This window comes from Alexandromys fortis, unplaced genomic scaffold (genome assembly GCF_014885135.2).
Source record: "Alexandromys fortis isolate MF-2015 unplaced genomic scaffold, M_Fortis_MF-2015_v1.1 scaffold_123, whole genome shotgun sequence".
Taxonomy (NCBI): Eukaryota; Metazoa; Chordata; class Mammalia; order Rodentia; family Cricetidae; genus Alexandromys; species Alexandromys fortis.
Window position 1 is genome coordinate 1,162,492 of NW_026068003.1, and position 26,722 is coordinate 1,189,213.

Below are 26,722 nucleotides of genomic sequence, written 5' to 3' on the forward strand. Positions count from 1 at the left end.
ATGAGGAGTGTTATAGGTCCACAGCTTTGATAGAAGCAAGTCCAGATCCCACCTAGAACTTGTCTGACCTGTCCACATGCTGAAGGACCTATTAAGCTTTGTTCTCTGTTAAGGCCTGTGAGGAAGGTAGAACTTTGCCACCTTTATTAACTAGTTATGGCCCACTCTCTGACTGTCTGCTGACTGACTCTTGTCCTCACCCTCTCCCATTCTTCCCCTAGGTGGTACTGTCTTTCCTCCTTCCTGTCCCCCACAGCAGAGCTGAAGGTTAGGGTGACCAGAGTCTAAGAAGGCCACGAGGAACTCCCTCCCCGAATCCAAATGCGCCAGAGTATAGAGCCCCTGTTAGAGGACTGAATTCTGAGAATTTGCCTTGCTGCTAAGTTGGTTTTCCTGCTGCCGCAGAAGGAAACACAGGTTACTCCCTCTTGCCAGCTTTGGCAACCCATTCCTGAAATTTGTAGAATGGCCTCTGGTTCCTTCTGGTTCTCTGCTCACCCTCACATAACATTTTGTACTTCTTTAAGCAAGATCAAATCTCCCTTGAAATGTGGCTGATGCCTTTGCTTCTTTTCAGCTTCCAAATTATCTGTTTACTGCCCCTCTTCAGCAACATTTGAAATCTCTATTGGAGTGGTGACCCAAATCAGCATAGCCACTTTTCCTTGTCTGGAACACACTGACTGGAACCCTTGTTTGTAAGGGACTGTATTGCCAACCTGAGTTCCAGGGATGGGCAGCCAGATCTCCTAAGACATCAGCAGCTGTCGCCTGTCCTTCCAAAGATAGCAACCTGCCCAGTCGGTAATTAATGGGCCTTTATCTAATGACCAAGTCTAAGGGTAAAAACATACATGTACCCTTAGAAGAGGCTGGAGAAGGGAAGAACAGACCGACCAAGTTACTTACCTTCTTCTAGTCCTAAAACTGACAATCTCTTGATTAGTGCTTTGGAATGAGGGTCCCAGTTGAGGCCTGTGTTCCTGACAGAGGCAGGATGTTCTGGAGGGAGTGCAGGGTGTGCAACCCAGCAGTAGACTGGGGATCTGGACTTCTCTCTGTAAGGCTGGAGAAGTCAGTGTTTATTCCCTGAAGTCAGCCCATCAGGCTAGGACCTCGAAGTTCAAAAGCTGAAAGCCCGGCAGTGGTGAAGCAAACCTTTGATCCCAGCATTTGGGAGGCAGGTGGATCTCAGTGAGCTCAAGGCCAGCCTGCCTTACAAGAGCTAGTTCCAGGACAGCTAGGGCTGCTACACAGAGAAACCCTGTCTCAAAAAAACAAACAAACAAACAAAAAGGGAGACCTGGTACCTCTGAGTCTATGAAAGCTGAAAGCCAGGAGGCAGTAGGATGGACTGAGGGCTTGGTTTCCCATTCTCTGTCTTGAGCTTTTGTTTCTTTTTTTTTTTTTAAATATTTATTTATTTATTATGTATACAGCATTCCATATTATGTATGCAGGCCAGAAGACCTCATTATAGATGGTTGTGAGCCACCATATGGTTGCTAGGGATTGAACTCAGGACCTTTGGAAGAACAGTCAGTGCTCTTAACCTCTGAGCCATCTCTCCAGCTCGAGCTTTTGTTTCTTAGCACTTAACTGAGTAGCCATTTTGCCCATTTTTGGGGGGGGGGGTGGAGGGTGGTGGTGGGGTATTGAGACAAGGATTCACTGTAGCTTGACTGATCTCAAACTCACAGAGATCCACCTGCTCCTGCCTCCCAAGTGCTGGGATTAAATGTGTACACCACTATCACCTAGGTAAGAAACAATACGTTTTCTTTGAGGAGGGGTGGGGGGATCTTTTTTCGAGACAGGGTTTCTCTATCTGTTCTGGAACTTGCTCCATAGACCAGGCTAGCCTCAAACTCAGAGATCTGTCTGCCTCTGCCAACCAGCATTTTGGATTAAAGGCATGTGCTACCATGCCAGGCTAAGAAACAATTTTTTTTAAAATAGCAAAATTTATAAATATTATGAAAGAGATGTAAGTAGAAGGCAAATGTATTTCTTTTTGGGGTCTGCACATTCTAATGGTTCCAATGGGAGGTTCCACATCCATTGGCCATGTATTGAATCTTTAGTTCTTTCTTCATCAAATATTAATTGAGCAGTATTGTATGTGCCAGGTGCTAAGTCTCCAGCACGGCCCATAGCACTTATGCAAAGAGATTTCTCCATTATAGAATGAGCGGGGTTAGAAGGTGCGCCAGGCCTGCAGATAGAGGAGGGCTCCCAGAAGCGGTGCTAATATTAGCATCTGAGAGGCCAGTGGAGGTTATCAGAGTCAGGGGCCAGTACTACAGGAAGAAGAAAGAACCCAGAGTAGGGGGAATTAGTATTTCCAAAGGGCTCTAGGCTTTACTTAAATTAAAAGATGTCCTGCCGGCTAGAGTTTGCAGCAATGAAGAGAACATTCCTAGTTCAGGACCTGCATGGTCCCTGAGGGACAGATACCCTGGACATGTATGAGGAGGAGAAGGGTTTGGGAGTAGGGGAGCATTAGATTTGGGCTCAGCCTGAAGGGTTAGCTGGTCCTTGTGGAAATGCTGCTGCTGGGGCCAGGCCAGGAGGTTGTGGAAGGCAGAGCTCAGTGTGGCTGGTGAACCAAACACTGCTAGACACTTGCTTTAGCAGTTGGGTTTTGCTTTGGCAAGAAGTGGGAAACCCGGGCTGGAGAGATGGCTCAGAGGTTAAGAGCATTGCCTGCTCTTCCAAAGGTCCTGAGTTCAATTCCCAGCAACCACATGGTGGCTCACAACCATCTGTAATGGGGTCTGGTGCCCTCTTCTGGCCTGCAGGCATACACACACAGACAGACTATTGTATACATAATAAATAAATAAATAAATATTAAAAAAAAAGAAGTGGGAAACCCAAATGGGCTTGTATGCAGAGAAGTTTAGGATTGATGCTTAGTTCTGGAAGAGAGCATTAGAATTAATCACCATGGAATTTTTTTTTTATGATAAATAACAGTTCAGTGAAAAGAAAATTTTCTTTCTCAAGCTCTCTGATCTGTAAAGTATAAAACAAAAATCCAACTCCCAGACTTCAATTTATCAGGAACACATCTATCTCGTCTTATTTGTTCCCTGTTATTTCTCCATTTCTAAAATTGTGTATGACACATAGTTGAAAGGCCAAAACATGGCCAGTTGGGTACCTTGGGCAGGCCCTGCCAAGATGTGCCACTAAAAGGACATGCCATGCACAACAGCAGAGTTAGTGCAAGAGATTTCCTTGGGCAGTGAGAAGGAGAAGGGAAAGAGCGAAAGGCCCACTCGGAGTGGGGACACAAGAGAGGCAGTCAGACAGACAGACAGCAGAGAGAACAGACTGTGATAGAAGGGCACGTTCTAAAAGACGTGTGCTGCACAGTCGAGAGTGGAAAGCCACCTGCTGGCAGGTGATGACTTAATCGCCGAGGCAGGCTGGCCGCCATAGTTGGAACTAACATACAGTAACTTGTTGATTGATGGTTTATGAGTCACCTTTAGTTTTGAACTATTGTCCTATGTAGTTTCTTGAAGTGACAATCTAGTATAGATAGAAAATTATTTTCCTGATTTTTCTCAAATTTGATATGAATGTTTTCACTTAAAATAGTTTTCTTTTTAACTTGTTTTCAGCTTTCTTTGGAAATGATAAAAATGCTGAATCGACGACATTTATACAGAGGCCCAGCATGCCCAGAGCTAATAAAAACTCATGTTCTTATTAGCAGCCCCAAGCCCTTCCCAAAGTCCTGTGGCATTTTAGAGCAGCTAAGAATGTAAATAGAATGTAAATCTGATAGAATCTAACAATGTAAATAGAGCCAGTTTTGCATTTCATAGTCATGCATTTCTCTGGGATATTTAGAGGACACTTTGCATAGTGAGTCAGTAAACACACAGCTGACTGTTGTCTCCTGCAAACTTCTTCACTCAGAATGTTCTGTAAAACATGCAGTGGTAATGTTTGCCAAGCTCTAGGGGATTCCAGGAGAGAATGTTGTTTGGACATATGGAGTGAATTGTTGGTGAGTCCAAGCCTCGCCAGTCTCCTTGGGATGTAATTAGCGCCAGGCTGAGGTGAAATTCCACTGTTTACTCTTTACTTTCAGGGATCCGGAGTGATTTCACTTACCACATTGGCAGGAAATGCTATCCAGCCATGCTGTGTGTGTGTGTGTGTATGGGGGCGGGGTGCGGGAAGTGGGGGTGTAAAAAACAGTTATTCTGATAGTTTCTTAATACAGTGAACTTGGAGGAACTTCCTCTTTTCATTGTCTCTGTTAAAGGGGAAATGTTTATATGATAAATGAACAACAAAAAGAGCATAAAAAAATCTGTTAGGAAACAGGCACTCTGTGCCACATCACAGTTGAGCCATGTTATTGTGAAAACATTTTTCTGAAACTCTGGCTTTTATTCCAGTGTCTACTTGTGGCTAATCACTTCTTTGTTTGTGAAAGCTGTAATCCCATAAGGAATGAAGATAGGATAAATATCACTTGGAACATGTTGTTCTGTGTGATTTATAATACTTTCTGAATCTTGAGCTTTCATTGTGGCCTGATTAAATTCCTGGTTTAGCCAGCTAGTTTACATACTTCAGGTTACCTAGGTTTTTTTTTATTTTTTATTTTTTTTTTTTGTTATGTTTTTAAAATAGAACCCTTGGAACTGGAGTTACAAACACAGTTGTAAGTTGCCATGGGGGTGCTGGGAATTGAACCTGAGTCCTGTGGAAGAACAGCCAGTGCTCTTAACCACTGAGCCATCTTTCCAAACCCTAGATTTCCTAGTTTAAAGAAATCTATACACTACAGGGATTTCACTTGTATGAACAATATGTGAAGCCATTGGTCTTTCCTAACACGTCTGACTAATAATGGATTTCTACAATATCGTTACAGAGATCGCCTTACAACAGGTTTCCATGTTCTTCCGATCAGAGCCCAAGTGGGAGGTGGTAGAACCACTGAAAGACATAGGTGAGAGGCTGGCATGTTCATTCTGCGATGGAACTGTGCCCGTTCATCCCAGGGAAGCTCTTTACATCTGTTGGCTTCATATTCCTTCTACCTCCCTACTGCTTGAAGTATTATCCCTAACTTTTAATACCTATTAACCTTGGTTAAAGCCCTGTCAGAGGACTAGGGTGCTGGTAACTTTCAGAACCTCTATTCTTTCTTCTTTGGTCATTTTTAGTAGGTCTAGATTGAAGTGCTGTTTTATTAGCTTTTCCATAAGTAATTTCTTTGTTTATTGTTTTTTGTAGTATAGTCTTTCCATATGAACATTGTTAAGTGGTTGGGACCTACATATCTGTGGCTAAAATTGTTAAATGTAATTTTGATTAACTACTTAGTCTATGCATCAACTGCTGCAAACATGCTGACACTATGAGCACCTCTCTGTTTGCTTCTGTGGCAGGTTGGAGGATAAGGAAGAAATATTTCTTGATGAAAATTAAAAACCAACCAAAGGAACGACTGGTATTGAGCTGGGTAAGCTAATTCTTTTGCTTTAGTTTATGCCAACAGATTTAAATAATATATGCAAGAGAGGTTTTTTTTCTTTTGTTTTTGTTTTTGCTTTTGTTTCTTGAGATAGGGTTTCACTGTGTAGCCCTGACTGCCCTGGAATTCACTATGTAGACTAGGCTCCCCTCAAACTCACAGAGATCCGACTGCCTCTGCCTCCCTAGTGCTGGGATCAAAGGTGTGCATGCCCACTATGGAAGAGAATTTTGATAAAAAAAAAAAAAAAAAAAAAAGACCCTCAGAACTGTACTGTGCTCACACATGGTAATGTAAGGACTTTCTCAGTCCCACATCATGGAAGGTTGTTCAAATCCCGCGGCTATACATTTGGTCAAGTATCAGATGTTCAGAAGGTTATAGGAGCAACCTGATATTAGGACTGACAGTTTTGGAATGAGCTGCAAAGAAAGCTATTGAGCATTACCTCATTGTTTTCTCTATGGCAGTTCTAGTGACACATTTGGTATGGGACTGGATGCAGTTTCAGTCATACCCTGGTGTTCATATATGCACATACTACCTTTCCAGAAAAGGCCTGGAAGCAGCAGACTTGATATGGTTTCCATCTTTGATTTATAATTAAGAATTTGGGCAAATAAAATTAGGAAGAAGGACATAAGGATTTTTTTTTTCTTTTTGGGGAGAAACAAAAGTGATACTCTGATATTTCTTCTTGTATTTCCAGGCTGATCTTGGCCCAGACAAGTACTTGACAGATAAAGATTTTCAGTGTATAATCAAACTTTTGCCTTCCTGTGTGGTAAGTACAAGTCCTCCTGCTGTCCTCATTGCTAATCAGAGTCAGTGTTGTTTTGAGAGTGTACGTGGGTAGAAGAGCTGGAAATGCCCTGTAGGCTCAAGAGAATGGAAAGGTACAGTGACTTTTAGTTCAGACCAGAAGTGAGCATAACAACTAGAGAAAAGCATGAGCAGTGTGCTTTGCATCCTGGCTTGTTATGCTCCCTGCCTTGGCACCCAGACAGCAGTGCAGAGTAAGTGGTCAAGCTGTGAGTGGAGACACACTTGCCCTGGTCTCCTAACTCTGTGGATGCACACAACAAAGTGAGACCTTCCTTGGGGAGCAGAGACTTTACATGAGGGGCTTAGCCAAGCAGAGCTCTATGTAAAGCTTGCCACGACACATCTTCCCATCTTTCTCTTCTCTGAGAAAGGTGCTAGTTGATCATCTACTATCATGAAAGTAGTGTGTGTTCAGGGAATGTCACTTTGTACAAACCTAAACCACCAACGTGGCATTTGACTCCACATAACCAGATCATGAATCATAAATCCTGATGTAAACCTGAATTTCTTTTTTGTTTTGGCAGCACCCTTACATATATCGGGTTACCTTTGCCACCGCTAATGAATCCTCAGCATTGCTGATTAGAACCTTTAATGAAAAAGGAACGTTGAAGGATCTGATCTACAAGGTATTACTTATAAACCAAGTTCATGCTTATAAAGTTCTTCAGTCCCTTAGTGTTATTGGAGGTTTCTCTCCCACCTGCCTGTTCTGAATAACCACTCAGGATTAATATTTCTTATAAGTGCTTGGCTGATGGCTCAGACTTATTATTAGCTAGCTCTTATATTTAAATTAACCCATACTTTTTAATCTACGATTTGCCATGTGGTTCATGGCTTGTTACCTTGGTGGCTGGCTAACGTCTCTCAGACTCCACCCCTTCTTCTCCAGTGTCTCTGCTTGGATTTCCCACCTGGCTCTATCCTACCTTGCTATATGCCAAAGCCCCTTTATTTATCAACCAATAAGAGCAACACATATTCACAGCATACAAAAAGACCATCCCACAGTACCTTAGAACCTGTTACTGATACTTGATACATAAAATTCCAGAAGTTGAGCTGAGTGTAGTGGCACATGGTTAATCCAAGGACTTGGGAGGCAGAGGCAGGTGGATCTCTGTGAGTCTGAGGCCAGCCTGGTCTACAGAGTTCAGGACAGGACAGCCAAAGATACACAGAGAAACCCTATGTCAAAATAAATTTTTTTTAAAAAAAGATGCCATTTTTTGGCTAGAGAGATGGCTCATAGGTTAAGAGCACTGACTGCTCTTCTGGGGTTCTGAGTTCAATTCCCAGCAATCACATGGTGGCTCACAACCATCTGTAGTGGGATCTGATGCCCTTTTCTGGCATAGGGTGTGCATGTAGATAGAACACTCAGAGCACTCATATATATTAAATAAATAAGTAAATAAATCTTTATGTACTTTAAAAGAAGAATAAAAGCAGTTGTAGGCTAGGTGGTCTACTGAGTGAATTCCAGGCAGAAATCAGGGAGTTTGAGGCCAGTCTGGTCTACAGACTGAGTCCCGGGACAGCAAGGGCTGTTGCACAGAGAAATCTCATGGAGGGGGTAGGGAGAAAAAAAGCAGTCCTGGAGAATTCTAACAGTAGGCAAGAGTTTGAGAATTGCCCAGGATGAGGCCAACTATGTCCCTCAGATACAGAAGAAATAGAGCCCAGTCAGCCTATTTCTGTATCTCAGCGACAGACTATTGAATTACATAATACAACAAGCCCCACATCTGTGTGCTGGAGCCCTGGCACCTTTAGTCCCATGCAGTTTTACCTTTCAGGAAGCCCCAGGGTAAAAATTGGCTCTTCTGTTACTCATGTGTTCTTGGTTCCCTTGTAAAGGCAAAACCAAAGGACCCCTTCCTAAAGAAGTACTGCAACCCGAAAAAAACCCAGGGTCTGGAACTCCAGCAAATAAAAACATATGGACGGCAGATATTAGAGGTAAGACATACTTGATTTTGTTTAAATTGCACTCATGTTTCATCCAAAATTACAATTTTTTTTAAAGATTTATTTGTATGTGTATTTCTGCCACGTGTGTGGAGGCCTCCCTCTGTAGAAGCCGGAAGAGGATATCATCCCCTGATGCTGAAGTTACAGGTGTTATAAGCCATCCAACAGCAGTGTGAGGAACCGAACTTTGGTCTTTGGGAGAACAACAAGTGATCTTAACTGCTGAGTCATTCATTTCTGCAACCCCTGGAGTGGCAATTTCCATATGGGAAAGTTCCCTGGCAATATCCAAAAGCAGAGACATTGTTCTATTTATCTGTAACTTGATAGCATTGCTTTATTTTGCCCCAACAAGCAAATATTTGAGATGATGCTAGCAGTAATATAGATCTATAAAGTTCTAAAAGTTTGGCTGAGTGTGGGTAAGTAAGCCATGCAATGTGTGAGACAAAAATCAAAGGACAGCTTTGATTCACAGTTCATGGACTGAACTTGGGTCATTTAGCCCAAGATGTTTTTTTTTTATTTTTTAAAGTGTAACTCTGGCTGGCCTGGAGTACATTGTATAGAACCAGACTGACTTTGAACTCAGGGTTCTACATGCCTTGGCGTGCTAGAATTAAAGACATGCACCACCATGCCTGGTCCCATATGTCTTCTTAACAGAACTGTAAAGGCTTTTTCCCGTTTGGGCAGGATGGAGATGCAGCTCTACTAGACAGTGTGTTTTAGTGCTTCGAGGCACAAAATAATCCTCAACACCAAGAGAGAAATGGAGGAGAAGGAGACAGAAAAGAGAGTATCAACTTTGGCCTTGTCATCCTCTATGTAATATTCCCTAGGCTTCTTGGATTGTGCAAACCCATCTATGGAGATTTAAGCATAGTTCTGTGTTCCATGTTCGATAGATAGATAGATAGATAGATAGATAGATAGATAGATAGATAGATAGATAGATAGATAGATAGATAGATAGATAGAGTTCTGTGTCCCATGTAGATAGGTAGGTACATATGTGATTTTGTGGGCACACATGTGGAGGCCAGAGGTCAACAGCAGGCGTCTTCCTGTCATTGTCCACCTCATTTTTTTGAAACAGGATTTCTCACTGAACCTGGAGTTCACCAGTTACCTAGGCTGGTTGACCAGTAAGCTCCAGGGATCCACTTATCTTTCCCTTCTGCCCCAGAACTGGAGTTACAGATGCAAGCTTCCATGGTGCTGGAGATCCAAAATTAGGTCTTCTTGCTATGTACAGGCACTTTAATCCACTGAGCCATTTTCCCAGCCCCTTTTCCATGTTATATATATTTAACTATAAATTTACATATATGTGCTGCTAGCAATATATTTTATGCATTACAAGTTTTAAAAAGAATGAGATTTATTTATTTATTTATTTTTCAAGGCAAGGTTTGTCTGTGTGGCCTTGGCTATCCTAGAACTTGCTCTGTAAACCATGCTAGCTTCAAACTCAAGAAATTCACCTGCCTCTGCCTCCTGAGTGCTGGGCTTAAAGGAATACTACACCACTGCCCTGCCCGGTGGCAAGAATAATTAATGCTTTTTTTTAAGGATGAGATTTTTAAAGCCAGCAGCTGGAAAGAGGTGTTTCCGTGTCTCCTTCTGTCTTTTCTGGATTGCTGGGCACCCCCTCCCCACCACTGCTCAGTTCCTCAGGTCCTTGTGGGGGCATATGCACAGCTGTTGCTGAGGGAGTCACTGTTTCTCTAAGTTGAAGCTGAAAAGTTTGCTCCTTTTGGAGAGGCCAGAAACCTACTTTGTATTTTTATTACCAAATATGTCCCAAGTAGATATTGAACCTGAGATGTTCTCAGCTTAACCCCTTTCCCTAAGTGATTGGCGGAGACACTGGTGCCATAGCTTTATGAGTCCATGCAGGTGGAATGGGGACTCTCTCAGAAAAAGAGCTGGCCTGCTGGCACCAGGAAGTTCCCAAAGCAGAGCCTTTCACTATCAGCTTGTTCCCTCCAAGCTAATTCTCTTCATTTGGGAAAGGAGGGAATTTGGTGTTGTATCCGACAGTCTCACAGCCGGGAGGTACTCTGTATCACTCCTTTTTCCAAAGAAAGGATGGAGGTGGCATTTTAACTTTTGCTGAGGGGTTAACTCTTAGCCTTCTGCCTGGTGAGAAAATGCTACTGAGCTATGTGCCCAGCTGAAATGGTTTCCTTTTTATATTTGTTTACTTGTTTGTTTATGTGTGGAGGTCAGAGGACAATCTGGGAGTCAGTTCTCTCTTTCCTGTATGTCTGCCCCAAGGATTGACCTCAGTTTGTGAGATTCAGTGATTACCTTCTACCCTGAGCCATCTTGTTCCCCCATCTTTTTTTTTTTTTTAGGGGGTGAGGGGAGGGGGGAGTTGGGTTTTGGTTTTGTGAGATAGAGTTTCTCTAACCACCCTGTCCTGGAACTTACTTTGTAGACCAGGCTGACCTTGAACTCAGAGGTCCTCCTGCCTCTGCCTCCTGAGGGCTGGGATTAAAGGTGTGCACCACCACCACCCAGTTTCCCCCCAAAATATTTAAAACATGAATTTAACCTGTGTTATATGGGCATGAATTGGGACCAATTCAGTGTGCACATATTTTTTAATAGGTACTAAAGTTTCTCCACGACAAGGGATTCCCTTATGGCCACCTCCATGCAGCGAATGTGATGATGGACGGCAACACTTGCCGGCTGCTTGATCTTGAAAACTCCCTATTGGGTCTTCCTTCCTTCTACCGATCCTACTTCACACAGTTCAGGAAAATCAATGTAAGTGTGACAGTCATAACAGGTTACCCTATACATCATGAAGGGGAAATTTAGTTAGAGCATACCTTGTTCCCATTTCTCTCATGGAGCATTGCTGGTCTTTAAGAGGCAAAGATGAAATGGTGGGTGGGACAAGGAAGGGAATAGAATTGATTGAAAATGACCTATAGCTTAAGTCAGAAAAATGCCTTGTTTGAAAAAGGCTTCGGAGTTGTAGTGGGAATGGGCCTGCTCCTGCACCTTGCTTCGCAGTTGAAGCTTGGGCAGGAGCACTGAGGGCTAATGACTGAAAGGTGAACATGGCACTGCTCTTTCTTCCCCAGACATTGGAAAGTATAGACGTCCACTGCTTTGGCCATTTACTGTATGAAATGACTTATGGACGACCTCCAGACTCCGTGCCTGTTGACTCCTTTCCTCCTGCACCATCCATGGCTGTGGGTCAGTATAGAGCTTGGGAGTGGGGTCTGCTGGGACCTGGTAGTCTGCAGAGCTACTTAGCCTCTTTCCAAAGTCCGAGAAAGATACAGAGGAAGTTGTCATCCTCCACAGACAGAGCACACATCAGTAAATATTCAGACAGCTTGTCTGTCTGTCCATATGTCTCAAGCCTTTGGCAGACCTCCTCTAAACTGCATTGTAATTCTGGAAGCAACAGGGTGGAAAGAGAACTATGACCAGCTGGGGATTTAATTAGAAGCAAAAGTGAGGGTCAAGCAATTTGAAGTCAGATTTGAGGAACTAAGCACTTGTCAGAGTCCCATCCAAACTGGAATGGGACTTGGAAGGAACTTGAGAGCCGTGGCTGGAGACCTGGAAAGTAAGGGCTTAGCTAGCTCATCCGTGCCTCCGGATTCTCAGGTAAGTGGGGTCAAGAAGCTGATACAGCCTTACCCAAGGAGACTAAGGAAGACCAAAGGACAGATAAGGCATAAGGACTGATGTAAACTCACCTCAGACCCTCCCGTCTTCTGAGTGGCCAGCTCAGAGCTCAAGGCTGAAAGAAAAAGGGCCCAAGGTAGCTTTTGGAACACTCTGCTTGACATGCAAATCACTTCATCAAGTTTCACTGTGCCAAATGAGGCATTTTAAGAGCACAGACCCTGGGACTGTCTCCTGATGAGTTTGAACAGTAGCCTGTGAGTGGTAATCTGGTCCCTCGCTTGTAGCATCGTGTCGGATGATGAAGTGACAGCACTTTGTCTGCTGGTTTCCATTAAAAGCAAGCAAGCAAGCAACAAAATCTCAAGTTCAGAATTTTACTTCTGTGTAATGTTTGCTTTTCTCTAAAGAGAACAATTGTATGAATACAATCTTGGTGCTTTTCTCCATTTATCCTTGGAGTATACTTAGCTTTCTGTCAGCATGTGGTTTCTGAGGCATTTCTTTTGAATCATTGAAAATGCCAGCATTTCCCATCCCTCCCACGTATGCCATCTGTCTGTGTGTGAAGAGTTTTTGACACTGTCCTGATCAGCCCGCAGTCAGTTGTTGCAAAGAAATGTCAAACTTTTCCTCAGCAAGTGGATCTTTGAGAGTGTTCTGTGGAACTAAAATGTGTATCTGTTCATTTCAAGTGGCCGTGTTGGAGTCTACGCTGTCTTGTGAAGCCTGTAAAAATGGCATGCCTACCGTCTCCCGGCTCTTACAGATGCCGTAAGTCAATCATATGCATTGGTTGTAATCTTGATAACTGTGCTGAACCTTGGACCACTGAGCCCAGAGCCCAGTACCATGGTAAAGACTCAGTGGTGGTCCCTGCAGGATTGAAGTGACCGGCTTATTGTGTGTCCCATACAGCATGATACTATGATCTTGCCTTGTGTCTCTCTGCTTAGTCCACTTGTTGTCCTAGAACACCACTGTCCTTTCCATATGTGTTTTATCACCATTTGTGTGTGTGTGTGTGTGTGTGTGTGTGTGTGTGTGTGTGTGTGTAACTCCCGGGCTTTTGCTTGTTCATTTCATCACTGGGCACTAGCTATTCAACTCCTAGCTAACATGTACCAAACCTTGTGCTAAGGGTCTTATACTCAAAAGACCTCCTGTCAACAGAGTTGTGAGGAGTTGAGAGAGCTGATGCCTCCCTGGAGCCCCTCCTTTAGGTATTGTTCCTTCATGGAGAGGCTAAGGGTGGTATCACTGAAGTCAGACAAGCTTGTGAATGGATCTCAGCTTCATTCCTTATTCCAGGAAGACTTGGGCAAGCTTCTTCCGCATGTTGAGAAATTTCCCTGGCTCTGCCTGCTTTGTCTGCACCAGCATGTTGTATAGCAAAGTTATTCAGGAAGTAGTAACAGCAGCCAACAAAGTGGGGGGAAAAGTGATATGACTAACTTCAGGTCCTTCATCCCTTCTTCTGACGTGGTTAGAGAAGCCTGCTGTAGGCCAGGCTGGTGAGCAGAAGAAACAAGCCCTTGTCCGTGGATGTGACGCTGCGGCACCTGTTTCCAAGCCAGCAGCCACAGTGACCATGTTTATGTGAAAGAACAGGTCCACTCTGAAAACTGCAGCATTTCCCACAGACTCCTAGTCAAAGTGCATTTGGCTAGGGAACAGTGTGAGGCTGATGTACTTGAGTGTGCACTGGGTTCCCTTCCCCAGGTCTCTGGTTGTCCCCAGTCCCAGCAACAAGCACATTTTGTCTTCTAAATCTTTGTACCTCAGGGGCTTCAGCTTTGAGAACCATAGCTGAAGAGGTGTCACTATGTTTAGTGGAAATATGAGGTCTGGAAGTCAGTGGATGAGCTGCAGGGGAGGGCCAAGACTCAAGTACCCTGGGAAAGGCAACTGCCATTTCTGCATGGGCTGAATTACTGTCTTTAAACAAGAATTCTCAATTAAGATCCCTTAACCACTTGGGCACTACCCAAGCAAGTCTTCTGATCAGAGCTGTTTGTGTTCCTCCTGCTGCTGTTTGTAATAACACACCTTTGAAGAAAGAATACAATCCAGAAACTGCTGCTTGAGAAACAGAAGGAAATTATTTTTCTCTTAGAGTCCAATCATGACCATTCAAAATTCTAAGTTCTAGAATAAACAACTTTTTCTGAGGCAAGAAAAAAAATAATTCTGTTTAGAAACATCTGCTAAATATATTATTTGCAACATTTTGTAAACTGGGGTTTACGAAGATTTTTTTTTTTTTTTACAAACATTATATTGCTCATAGTATTAAGTATAACTGACCTGGTCCCCTTCCTAATACCACCCTTGAGGGCACAGCAAGTGACGTATAAATGCCTTTGCCTTAACTAACAAACTTAGTGCTGGACTGGGCTGGCTCAGGGACTAAGCTCTCCTGAGCTGCTCTTACCTGCCCCAGAGAGTGTTTCTGGTTTAAGAAAGATTTTCTTCTTCATGTTACCAGATTTAAACCCAGGGCCTTACACATTTGTTTCTTTTCTTATAGATTATTCAGTGATGTTTTACTAACAACTTCTGAAAAGCCACAGTTTAAGGTAAAGCAAATTATATAAAGTTTGGATTTGTTGAATAAGTAAATTGGCTTTGAAAAATTTTAAAAAGAACAAAATAGTAATAATATAAAAAAATGGGAAACAATCTAAATATCCTGTAGCTAGTTATTGTTTTGATCATTTGTGATGCATGGAGTTGATTTGGTTTTGGGTTTGTTTGGTTTTTTTTTTTTTTTTGGTTTTGTTTGTTTTAGCAGACTTGGATGGCCTGAAACTCGCAGCAATCCTCTCATGCCTGCCTCCCTAATGCTGGGTTATAGGCATACACCACCATGTCTAGCTATAGTGCATGTATCTAAAAATAAAAGTAAAACGTATCTAGGCATTGTAATAATGTGGAAAGTGAATATTATTTAGGCTAATATCAACAAAATAGTGGGATCTGGAAGATAGAATATAAACCCAAACATCTGAAACTAAAGAAAAACCTGGAAAGAAGTCTCAAGAGAAGCGGTATCTGTGGTAGGACAATCATGGGCTTGTAACTGAAAAGCCAGAGTCAGGCCTCACACTGCTCTGTGGATGCTAGTAACAATCTGATGTTTAGGGCCATATCCATCTCTGTGCGGGGGCGGGGGTGGGACTGGCTGGTATACTGCAGCATAGGAAGCAGCAGCACCCCTGGCTCTCCCCGATGGCAGTCAAATTTCTACCTCCTCATATGGTTCTTCAGTTGTCGTTTTTGTCTTAGAAATCTCCATATTGGTTTCCACAGTGATTATATCATCATCCTGACAGTACACAGAGTTCTAGTTTCTCTACATCCCTTCCAAGACTTGTTACTCTTTTTACATGTATGAGTGTTTTGTCTGCATATTTGTCTATGTACTACACACACGTTTGGTGCCTGCAGAAGCCAGGAAAGGGCATTAGATCCCCTGAAACTACAGCTATAGTTAAATGGCCACGAGCTGCCATGACAGTCCTGGGGACCAAACACAGGTCCTATGCAAGAACAGAAGGTGCTCTTAACCACTAGCCTTTCGTTTAGCCAAACTAGTTATAATCCCTTATTATATCTAGAGGTAACTCTAACCAAACAAGTAAAAGACCTGTATGCCCAAGAGCTTTGAATAACAAAATTGAAAAGGGTATCAGAAAATGGAAAGAACTCCCATGCTCATGGATAGGTAGGATTAACATAGTAAAAATGTTGATCTTACCAAAAAAAAAAAAAAAAAAAAGCTATAGATTCAGTGCAATGCCCATCAAAATCCCAGCACAATTCTTCACAGATCTTGAAAGAATAATACTAAATTTCATATGGAAAAGCAGAAAAACGCAGGATAGCCAAAACAACCCCGTACAATAAAGGAACTTCTGGAGGCATTACCATCCCTAACTTCAAACTCTAATATCAAGCTGCAGGCGTAAAACAGGCAGATGGACCAATGGAATCGAATCGAAGACCCTGATATTAACCCACACACCTATGAATACCTGATTTTTGACAAAGAAGCTAAAAATATAAACTGGAAATAAGAAAACATCTTTAACAAATTATGCTGGTCTAACTGGATTTCGACATGTAGAGGAATGCAAATAGATCAGAGACTTCCACATAAATCTAACCACACTGAACCTTATAGAAGAGAAAGTGGAAAGTACCCTTGAACACATCGGCACAGGAAATCACTTCTTAAATATAACACCAGTAGCACAGACACGGAGAGCAGCAATTAATAAATGGAAACTTCTGAAACTGAAAAGCTTCTGTAAAGCAAAGGGCATGGTCAACAAGACAAAGCGGCAGATTGCAGAACGGGAAAAGATCTTCGCCAACCCTGCACCTGATAGAGGGCTGATCTCCAAAGTATACAAAGAACTGAAGAAACTACACATCAAATTACCAAATAATCCAATTAAAAAATGGGATACAGATCTAAACAGAGAATTCTCAACAGAAAAAATCCTTAAAAGTGTCAAAAAACACTTAAGGAAATGTTCAATATCCTTAACTGTCAGAGAAATGCAAATCAAAACAACTCTGAGATACCATCTTATACCAGTAAGAATGGGCCAAGATCAAAAACAGTTACAACAGCTTATGCTGAAGAGGATGTGGAGTAAGGGGAATACTACTCCATTACTAGTGGGAGTGCAAACTTGTACAGCCACTGTGGAAATCAGTATGGTGGTTTCTCTGAAAATTAGGAATCAGTCTACCTCAAGACTCAGTAATACCACTTTTGGGCAAATACCCAAAGGATGCACACTCATACCACAAGACATTTACTCTACTATGTACATAGCAGCATTATTTGTAATAGCCAGAACCTGTAAACAACCTAGATGCTCCTCAACAAAAAGAAAAGTGTTACATTTACACAATGGAATACTACTGAGTGAAAACAACAACAACAAAAAAAAATGACATCTTGATATTTGCAGCAAATGGACAGAACTGGAAAAAAAAACATCTTGAGTGAGGTAACCCAGACACAGAAAGACAAATATAGTATGTACTTATTCATAAGTGGATATCAAACATAAAGCAAAGGATAACTAGCCTATAGTCCACAGCCCCAGAGAAGCCAGAACCCTCATCCAGAAATAGTTGGAAGCAGTTGGCCTGAAACTTGCTATAGCCTAGGCTAGCATGGAACTTAAATTCTCCTACCTTGGCTTCTCAAGTGCTGGGATTAAAGGAATATGCTACCATGCAGACTGAATTTATGTTTTTTTTTTGGTAGTGGCCATCATAATAGTTATGAAGTGACATGCTATCTTAGTGTGAATTTAATTTGTGTTTCTTCAGTATTGAACATCTTTTTTACCTGGTGAAAAGACCATTTGATAATGCAGATTTTTTTTATCATTTATATTTTTTCTTTGAAGAAATGTCATTAAAACTTTTCCCATTTTAAATTAGGTTTCATTTTTTTGTTGTTTGTATCTTCTGATATTAAGTCTTTGTTGGTGGTGTCCTTTGTTGAACAAGTTTTAATTTTGATGAGTCCAAGTTACTCACTGTCTTCTTTTATTGCCTATGTTGTTGGTATCATATCCAAGAAATCCTTTCCAGCTGGGTAGAATAGTATGTGCCTGTAATCTCTGAGGCAAGAGAATCATTAGATAAGGCCAGATTAGGCAAAATACCAGGCTATCCTGGCCCGTACAGTAAGATCCTCCCTTAAGAAAATGGGCCAGTCAGGCAGTGGTGGCACACACCTTTAATCCCAGCACTCAGGAACCTGGTCTACAGAGTTGAGTTTCAGGACAGCTAGGACTGTTACATAGAGAAACCCTGTCTCAAAAAACGAGAGAGAGAGAGAGAGAGAGAGAGAGAGAGAGAGAGAGAGAGAGAGAGAGAGAGAGAGAGAGAGAGAGAGTGTCCTGGAGATGGGTGGTGGCAAACATAGCAGCTGAGGAAGCTGCAGCAGGTTCAAGGCCAGTCTGAACAACTCCCAGAGATGCTCTCCCCAAAACAAAGACAGACAAATGAATAAGTAAATTAATTTTTTGAGTAAAAAGAAAATAATAGCCTGGTGGTGGTGGCACATGCCTTTAATCCCAGCACTCGGGAGGCAGAGGCAGATGGATCTGTGAGTTTGAGGCCAGTCTGCTCTACTGAGTAAGTTCCAGAACAGCCAGGGCTACACAGAGAAGCCCTGTCTGGAGGAGGAGGAAGAAAGAAAGCATTGACAAACCCAGTGCCACAGTGCCCCTTCCCTGTGCTGTAGCAGCTCTGCTGTTTTAAGTATTACATTTTGGTCTTGCACCTGTGTTGAATTGCGTTGAGATTACTTTGGCAATTCTGGAACCCCTTGAATTAATTGAAGCATAGTGTGTTTATGCATAATTTGTTTATTTATTTAATTTTGTGTTTGTTGCCCGAAAGTTCTGTCGAGGTGAATATAGGTGACGTAGATGGAGTGTGCAGTTTTAACTGGTTCTATTCTAGAGGACATCCCATGTGATCATGGCTACTGCTGAGTGTGTTCAGGACTCCGGAGACTCCAACCACTTCAATCATTAGTTCATGTACTACTTCTTTCAGATTCCCACGAAATTAAAAGAGGCATTGAGAATTGCCAAAGAATGTATAGAAAAGAGACTCATCGAAGAACAGAAGCAGGTAAGCTGGCAATAGTTCTTCAATATTAGTGTCCCTATTCCCTGCCATGAGGTTCACAGTGATTGGCGTTGACTCTTTACTTGGTAAACATTGTGTGCATAGTTGCTCTCAACCAGATTTTGGGCTAGGTGCTGTAATGCAGAGTACCATATCTTACAGTCCAGCCCTCAGTCTGTGAGAAACAGGGACACACACATGGTACGGTTTCCTGGGTGGAGTGGTTGGCAGCACTCTGTAGAGTGAGGGTAGAAGGAACAGGAAAGTGAGAAGGATCATCACTTAGCACACCCTTCTCCCATAGATCTTGACATAGCCACGGGACTGACAGCAGGCTAAGAAAGGCCTGTTTATCCTAACAGTTTAATGTGATCGTACACATAGATGTCTCCTTAGGATCCTGCTGTGGGTAGGATTTCCTTACACTTATGGAGGATTGTCATCTCTTAAAGATTCACCAACATCGAAGACTAACAAGAGCTCAGTCACACCACGGGTCTGAGGAAGAAAGGAAAAGGAGAAAGATCCTAGCTCGAAAGGTAAGCCTGTTGTCCCTGTGTGTAAGTGGAAATTGCACTTATTCTTTATTTTTGTGTGGCTTTTTTTTTTTTAATTTTTGTTTTTTTTGAGACAGGGTTTTTGTTTGTTTGTTTGTTTTGTGTGTGTGTGTCTTTGGCTGTTCTGGAACTTATTTTGTAGACCAGGCTGACTTTGAACTCAGATTTGCCTGCCTTTGCCTCCCAAATTCTGAGATTAAAGGAGAGCCCCATCATATCCAATTATTTTATTTTTTTAAGGATTTTTAAAATCTTTTTCTTTATACTTATGTGTATTTTAAGTACATTGTAAACCGTTTAGAGGTTTGTTTTCTGTCTGAATCTGTTTTTATTGTATATCTCTATTTTTTTTGAGCACATGAGTCTTTAATCTGCTAAGCAATATTGAAAGAGCTGTGAGATTTTTGCCTTTAACGCTGAGTCAGAAAGCCTTTCTTAAAAGAGCTGTGCCTCCGTTCACTGCTAGCCAACAGCTATTGAAGAGTCTGTGTTTGACTCTGATTTTGTATGTCTAGAATCCTTTTTTTTAAGCTTTTTTAGACTTTACATGGAAATTTTTGCCCTACATTGGGCACCATTATGTAAATGGAGACTGTACTTTTGTTTCCCAGTCACCCAGACCTGTCTAATCACACAGAAACTATATTAATTACAGTACTGTTTGGCCAATGGCTTAGGCGTATTCCTAGCTAGCTCTTACATCTTAAATTAACCTTTAATTCTTGTCTGTGTTTATCCATGTGGCTTGGTACCTCTTCTCACTGAGGCATTCTCATCTTGCTTCTTCGTGTATGGCTGGTGACTGCGTCTCTGCATTTCCTCTTCCCAGAATTCTCCTAGTCTGGTTGCCTCAACCTATACTTCCTGCCTGGCTACTGGCCATTTAGCATTTTATTAAACCAATATGAATGACAAATCTTTACAGTGTACAAAAGCATTATCCCACAGTACCTGTGTTCTCTTTTTAAGTTCTTGACTGTATGTGAAGAAAATTCTAAAGCTAATGGTGTACACTTAATGACAAATTTTGTATTATATCCCCTTGAAAGTTAAAAGCACTTCCAGATGACTAGTTCGGAGCTTAACACACACACACACACACACACACACACACACACACACACTGGGGGGAGCAGGGTGTATAATGGGCCATATAGTTTCCTGGTTTGCTAGGCCAATTATGGCAAAAAGTAACTGGAGGAAATGGTCAGCTTGGGGAGTTAAGTCAGCATTATGGTTTTATTTTCCATTTTGACCTGTGGCTTCTTCACTTCATTAAGTTAGAAGCTGAGTATACCGTTTTTTGTAGCTGGTTAAACTGTATATCTGAAATTTTTTTAAGTCTCGACTAAAGTGTGCCTTTTCTTTGCTTACCACCCACCTTTCTTTTATTTTTAAAGAAATCGAAACGATCTGCTGTTGAGAACAGTGAAGAACAGCCAGTGAAGCACAACTCCAATAACTCAGGTAACTGGTCTAGGTGGCTAGAGCCCGGCATGCAGAGGTGCAGGTCAGGACTCTGTAGGTGGTGTGGAGATTTGACTGAGCAGCAGTGATGAGTTCGCAGATTAGAACTCTGCCCCCAGTGAAGACTGTGACAACGCTCACACTCCCACCTCTGCACCAAACTCAGTCGGTCAGACATAGGAGCATTTGATGTGGAAGAAAAACAGGCCCTTCTTTGTACATGGAAATTCACCTCAATCTTGCCTTCTGCTCTGGAACCCTTGTGGTTGGAGGAAAAGAAGGGAGTTTTCAATAACTCCTCAGTTTCACCCCTGGGGGTGAGGCATGGGAAGGGGAAAGTGAAGTTTAGCTGATTATACTCTAAGAAGATAAAGGACCCATACAGAAGGGAGGAGCTGAATATGCAAAGAGGAGAGTGTTTGAGAAGCCAGAGAGCCAAGGGTGAGCATTGAAAGCTCCACTGTCAGCGTCAGGTGTGGAGGAAGCCCATTTATTCATCTCTTCCTTAACACCAGCGAGGAGGCACAGGTGACTAAGCAGAAGGCTTTGAAAGTGGAAGGGCTAGGCATGCATGTATTCCTAGCTACTCAGGAGTCAGATTATTTAAGGCCATGAATTGGAGACCAGCCTGGCTTCACTGTATTGAGACTGGATGGATGGATGGATCAGTCGATCGATGGATTGATTTATCAATCAATCACAAGTCGTGCCTCATTTTCCTTGGTCAATTCCGATAAGAAGATGTTTGCTTACACTAGAGGAGATACTGAGAGGCATGCAAGAGAATCAAGATGTATCTTGAAGGCTAGATTATCCTCAGCTGAAGAATGCCAGAGATGTGTGTAGAGCTGGAAATTGAAAGATTGGAATGCGAATCCTAGGACACTAGAAATAGGACGAGAATCATGACACTATCACAGACTTCTAGAAGGAAAAGAGGAGGTCCCAGTGAGGACCAACATGCTTGGGGACGGAAGCTGCTATGACTGGCACATAACTTCATATTTGGAAATTTACTTGCTCCATAGTTATAGGACGGATTTTTAGAGGTAGGGGGAGAGACATATCCAACCAGCATGTCTATACACTAGTGATTCTGTTCATCTAGTTCTTTGTAAACCAGAGAAATCCTATACCTGCCCCCTTCCCAAGATTATGCCTGCACTCTTCTACATGCACATGTCACAGAGTGGACACCAAAGAATTCCAAGAGAGGGTTTAGGGTTATCCTCAGCTACATAGCAAGTTCGACGTCAATCTAAAAGACACACAAAACCTGTCTTAAAAAACAAAAATCTTAGCCGGGCATGCCTTTAATCCCAGCACTTGGGAGGCAGAAGCTGGCAGATCTCTGTTTGAAGCCAGCCTGGCCTACAGAGTGAGTTCCAGGACAGCCAGAGCTACACAGAGAAACTGTTTTGAAAAACCAAAGAAATAAATAAAAACAAAAATCATAGCCAAGACACCTCAGGAGTTTAGGAAAGCCAGGTACTGGTTATTGATGGAAATGTAAAGGCTAGTTACCAGCCTGACTAGACTCACAAGTCCGGTTTTCTGTCTTTAAGATCTGTTAGTGCTGCAAACAGTATGGAAAGCAGCCTTGTTGAGTTTTGCCTCTAACCTTTTCAGCAAACCAACCCTCCTACACTGAGCTGAGGATGTACCGTGGAGAATGCAGGGTGTGGTTTGTTCAGGACCCATCTCCAGTGTGTCCCCAGGGCTCCAGCACGTCCTCTGTGAGTGCTGTAGCCAGAAGCCTAGCCTTGGAGCTAGTGGTGGCTTCTCAGTGCTGGTGGACAGCAGCACTCCCTTTGGTGGCTCCAGGTGAAGGAGCTCTGGCTGTCCTTTCCACAGGACTGTGCCTTCCTATTTCCAAACAAGAGGCTTCTGCTGTGGGGGCTACTTCCTTGCTGGGCTGAAGGGATATTTTCTAGAGATTTTCCAGCTACAGGGAATTTGGATTTTGCTTATGGTTTTTACCCTAAATGAGGTTGTTTACTAAATTTCATGTAAGAAAAGGTCTTACGTGGGGCTGGAGCGATGGCTCTTCCAGAGGACCAGGATTCAATTCCCATCACCCACATGGCAGCTCACAACTGTCTGTAACTTTGACACCCTCAAACAGACAGGCATGCAGGCAAAATGCCAATGCACATAAAATAAAAATAAATAAAAAGTAAAGAAAATCCAGGTTCAGGACTGCACCTCTCTAACTGAATGTACCTCTCTCTCGCTCTCGCTCTCGCTCCCCCTCTCGCCCGCCCTCCCTTCCTCCCTCCCTCCCTCCCAAGTACTGGGAGCACAGGCGTACACTACCACATCAGATTCCTTTTCTGAGGCAGGGTCTCTTTCTGTGTAGTTCTGGCTGTCCTGGAACTCACTATGTAGATCTTGAACTCACAGAGCTCCACCTGCCTCTGGTTCCCAAGAGCTGAGATTAAAGGTGTGTACACCACTAACCCGACTTGGGCTTTGCTCACATTCACCCATGTGTTTGAGACAGAGTCTCATTAAGTAGCCCAAACTAGCTCAACCTCCAGGGCACTGACTGTAATTATAGGTAGTATGTGACCACACCAGCTCAATTCTCCCATGAGCCTCTCAGTATCTCCTCTAGGGTAGGCAAACATCTTCCTATCTGAATTGACCACGGAAAATGAGGCATGACTTGTTGAAGATCAACTTTACCAGCAGGTAAAGAGAGAGAGAGAGAGAGAGAGAGAGAGAGAGAGAGAGAGAGAGAATTCTACAAGGTGCTTTTGCTTCCTTTAAGTGAGAATTCTGCCAGGCTGGTGAAGGAAATACACCTTGCACTGGAGGGAAACCTGCCACCACTGGGTCTAATTCATATATCTATAGTTTTTGTTTTTTCAAGACAGGGTTTCTCTGTGGCTTCGGAGCTGCCCTGGAACTAGCTCTTGTAGACCAGGCTGGCCTCCAACTCACAGAGATCCGCCTGTCTCTGCCTCCCGAGTGCTGGGATTAAAGACGTGCGCCACTACTGCTTGGCTTAATTTCTATATTTTCTGTTTCTCATCACATTGCTCCACAGAACATACTGGGCTAATAACAGATTCTCAAACAATGCTGAGTTTCTGCTCATGCCAAGTTTCAAATGTCTGTTTTTGGTCCCCACGAGGATTTCTCTGTTTTTCTCAGCAGGATCTGGGGCCAGCTCACCTCTCACATCTCCATCATCTCCAACTCCACCCTCCACAGCAGGTCAGTACTGTGTAAGGCGACAGGCCTTCTTCTTCTCCACCCAAGCCTTTCAGGACACAGACCCCACCTCTCCAGAGGGCCGTAAGCAAATGAGAAATGTGTTCTCGGGAGGGGCTGACGGGTTGGTTCCCAAGGTCAGTGCTCAGGGGACAGGCTGGTTTCAGGACCCCTAGTCCTCTCTGGCTCAAGCTTGTTGTTTGCTGAAAAGCTTCTTGCAAGTCTCCTTGGGTCGGAGCTTGTCTTTGGGCAAAGCAAACACATTGTTGTCCTACACTTTGTCCTACCATAGTTTCTCCTGCAGCCCCTTCCTGCTGTGGGCTGGTCACAGCAGAGCTCACAAGCTGCCTAGCACAGAGTGAAGCATCCCTACTAACAATTTCTGGATAACCGTTTGTTCTCTATTCTGCTCTGTAAAGCGTGTATTTATCTGATAATTATCATTAACCTTCGTTTCACCTTGTGAATTAAATCAGATACTGTGAGGGTTTTTGGTTTTGTTGTTGTTGGGGGAAAAATACTGACAAAGAATTTGTCTTTGGAATTACATACAAGAACAGTCCTGTGGAGTAATCTCACAATACTTTCGCCTTTCCTTTTTGAACTAAGATCTTCTTTCTAACCATTTTGCAGTCCAGTAAAAACAAAGGGACAACACATTTCGTTTTCCTCCTTGAATGAATGATCATTTATTCAAGAACATTTAGTCTAAGAAGCTGGTTTTTCCACTCAGAGTTTATTGCTTTCCTTGGAAGAGTTCTTCCAGCTGTTTGAAAGGGAAGTCTTTGGCAGGATTGGTATATGAGCTGACGGTACCATATTCTCTAATGCTTATATAGGTATTGGCTGCCTTTAAATGACTCTGACTAAAGCTCCTGGGAAAAAACATGAATGCAAGAAGGCTGGTTTGATTGACTCTCTCCTTGCTGGCTGAGAGTGTTTACTGGTCGCTTACTGTTATGTGTTCTAGGGCCGGGGCCAGTTTTATAGAGCAGAAATGCCAGATCATTGGGATGATTCTTTTATCTCTGACTTTTTCAGCAGATTTTGCAAAGAACTTCTTAATAGACAGAGTTGTCTTGTGGCGATTAACTGTTTGAGCTGAGCAGAAGTTTCTGGAAATCTACTATTCAGACTGTTTTGAGCCATTTCCAGCTGAATATATGGTGTTAGTTTCCTCTCGTTTTCATACACTAAGGAAACGAAGGGGGTTCTGAGAACTCTTAACCCTAGATAACGGAGATGCCTGCCTAGTGTGCCGAGCATACTGTGTGTGAGCTGTGCTTCTGGGCAGCTTGCTTTTGCCTTTGGATGCCTGATTTCATTCATAGTCTGACTCTCCTGGTTACCTGTGCCTAGGTGGGAGTGATTTCATATAATAGCAGCTTTACCTAAGATGAGCTAACTTTAAGAATGAGAGAAGAAAAATGGAGTTTTTTTTCTAGCAGTCAGTCAATATGGGAAAAGCTTCATCTAAGGACAGTGGGGGTGGCAGGGAACAGTATTGTGAACTGGAGAGAACACATTTGAAGCCCGAGTACGGTGGCTGTCAGGAGAGCCTTTATTCCCTGTAATGATTTTGTTGAAATTATTGACAGAATTATTTATCCCAAAGACCATGATGCTCTGACCTCTACTGGCTGTTCCTTGTAATGAATCTTATATCATTTGCCTAGCAACCTAGCATTTTAGGTGCATAGTAGGTCTGCTTACCTCAAATGTTTTCAGGGTACACTTTCATGTAGCCTGGGTTACAAAGAGAATTGGACAGGCTCCAGCCGATGTCCAGTGCCTCAGAAGCTCCAAACTGTTGGAACACAGTTCAAATAGACAGAAACTTCCTGCTAATGGTCTAAAACCTGGTAATGTTTTCTCCCAGTAGTTCCTCTGAAATAAAAGATCTTTCTCAACAGGCAGTGGTAGCACACACCTTTAATCCCAATACTGTGGGAGTTAGGGGCAGGTAGATCGCTGAGTTCAAGGCCAGCTTGGTTCATAGAATGAGTTATAGGACAGCCAGGGTGACACTATACAGAGAGATCCTGTCACAGATCCTCTCCTCCCCCACAAAGATCTGTATCAAAGGTTGGCTTATCGACAAGCAGCATCTCAGGTTGAGCCCTGCGCCTAGCACTAGGAGACTTTACTGTAGGTGAAGTGTTTGGGAGGTAGAGGCTGGCTCTGCTCTCAACTTTTCCTGGGTGAGGAGCATGATGTAGCCTTGTGGGGCAGATAGGCCAAGCCCTTCAGAAGAGGAGGGACCGCAGCAGGTCAGCGTTGGCAGGTTGAGTGGGACTTCTTCCCCCACAGCTTCAGTTTTAGGTGATCATGGTGACTAGAACAAGATGGACTTGTTTTAGCTCCTTAGGATTTGGCAGAAGTGACAGGCATTTCCAACTGAAGAGATATTACCAGATGAGCCCTGTCTAGCAGCTGGGACCCTCTCTGCAGGACTTGTTGGTACTTGTTGAGATCCACACTAAATTGTTGGGACTAATACTGTTTCCTCAACTCTGGTGGCAGTTGGACTTGGTGGCTGGCATTCTCTCATACTCTTTCGTAAGGCCCTCATTTGTTTGTTTCAGTGAAAATTTTCTAATTCTTTTCTATTGTCCCATGACTCATAAAGGCCTCTTTGGGAAGGATTAAAATTCTGTACATTTGTAGAGCTGAGTGTTTTAAAATGCCCCAGTTTGCAAATACACAGATATTTGCTCTCACTGTATTTGGGGAACAGACTGCAGGCATATTGTCTTGGTTTCCTTTTCATTTATGTGTTTGTGTGTGGGGAATCATGCACATGTGTTGTGAAAATTCTGGGGGTGGTCAG

At 42.9% G+C, this 26,722-nt stretch overlaps 1 protein-coding gene across 5 annotated transcripts in view; it reads left to right on the plus strand.

Annotated features, from left to right (window-relative positions):
* Positions 1-26,722, plus strand: part of Pxk (PX domain containing serine/threonine kinase like) — a 72,323-nt gene that overhangs the window by 38,245 nt on the left and 7,356 nt on the right. For 3 of the 5 annotated variants that reach the window (XM_050161132.1, XM_050161133.1, XM_050161130.1), the window contains exons 5-17: positions 4,904-4,981; positions 5,424-5,497; positions 6,219-6,293; positions 6,862-6,966; positions 8,201-8,302; positions 10,934-11,095; positions 11,419-11,536; positions 12,673-12,751; positions 14,508-14,556; positions 18,575-18,652; positions 19,102-19,188; positions 20,607-20,673; positions 23,833-23,895. In XM_050161132.1, coding sequence (XP_050017089.1) covers positions 4,904-4,981; positions 5,424-5,497; positions 6,219-6,293; positions 6,862-6,966; positions 8,201-8,302; positions 10,934-11,095; positions 11,419-11,536; positions 12,673-12,751; positions 14,508-14,556; positions 18,575-18,652; positions 19,102-19,188; positions 20,607-20,673; positions 23,833-23,895 — 1,137 coding nt within the window. The remainder of the gene's footprint in view (positions 1-4,903; positions 4,982-5,423; positions 5,498-6,218; positions 6,294-6,861; positions 6,967-8,200; positions 8,303-10,933; positions 11,096-11,418; positions 11,537-12,672; positions 12,752-14,507; positions 14,557-18,574; positions 18,653-19,101; positions 19,189-20,606; positions 20,674-23,832; positions 23,896-26,722) is intronic. The other 2 variants (XM_050161134.1, XM_050161131.1) reach the window with 1 other exon arrangement.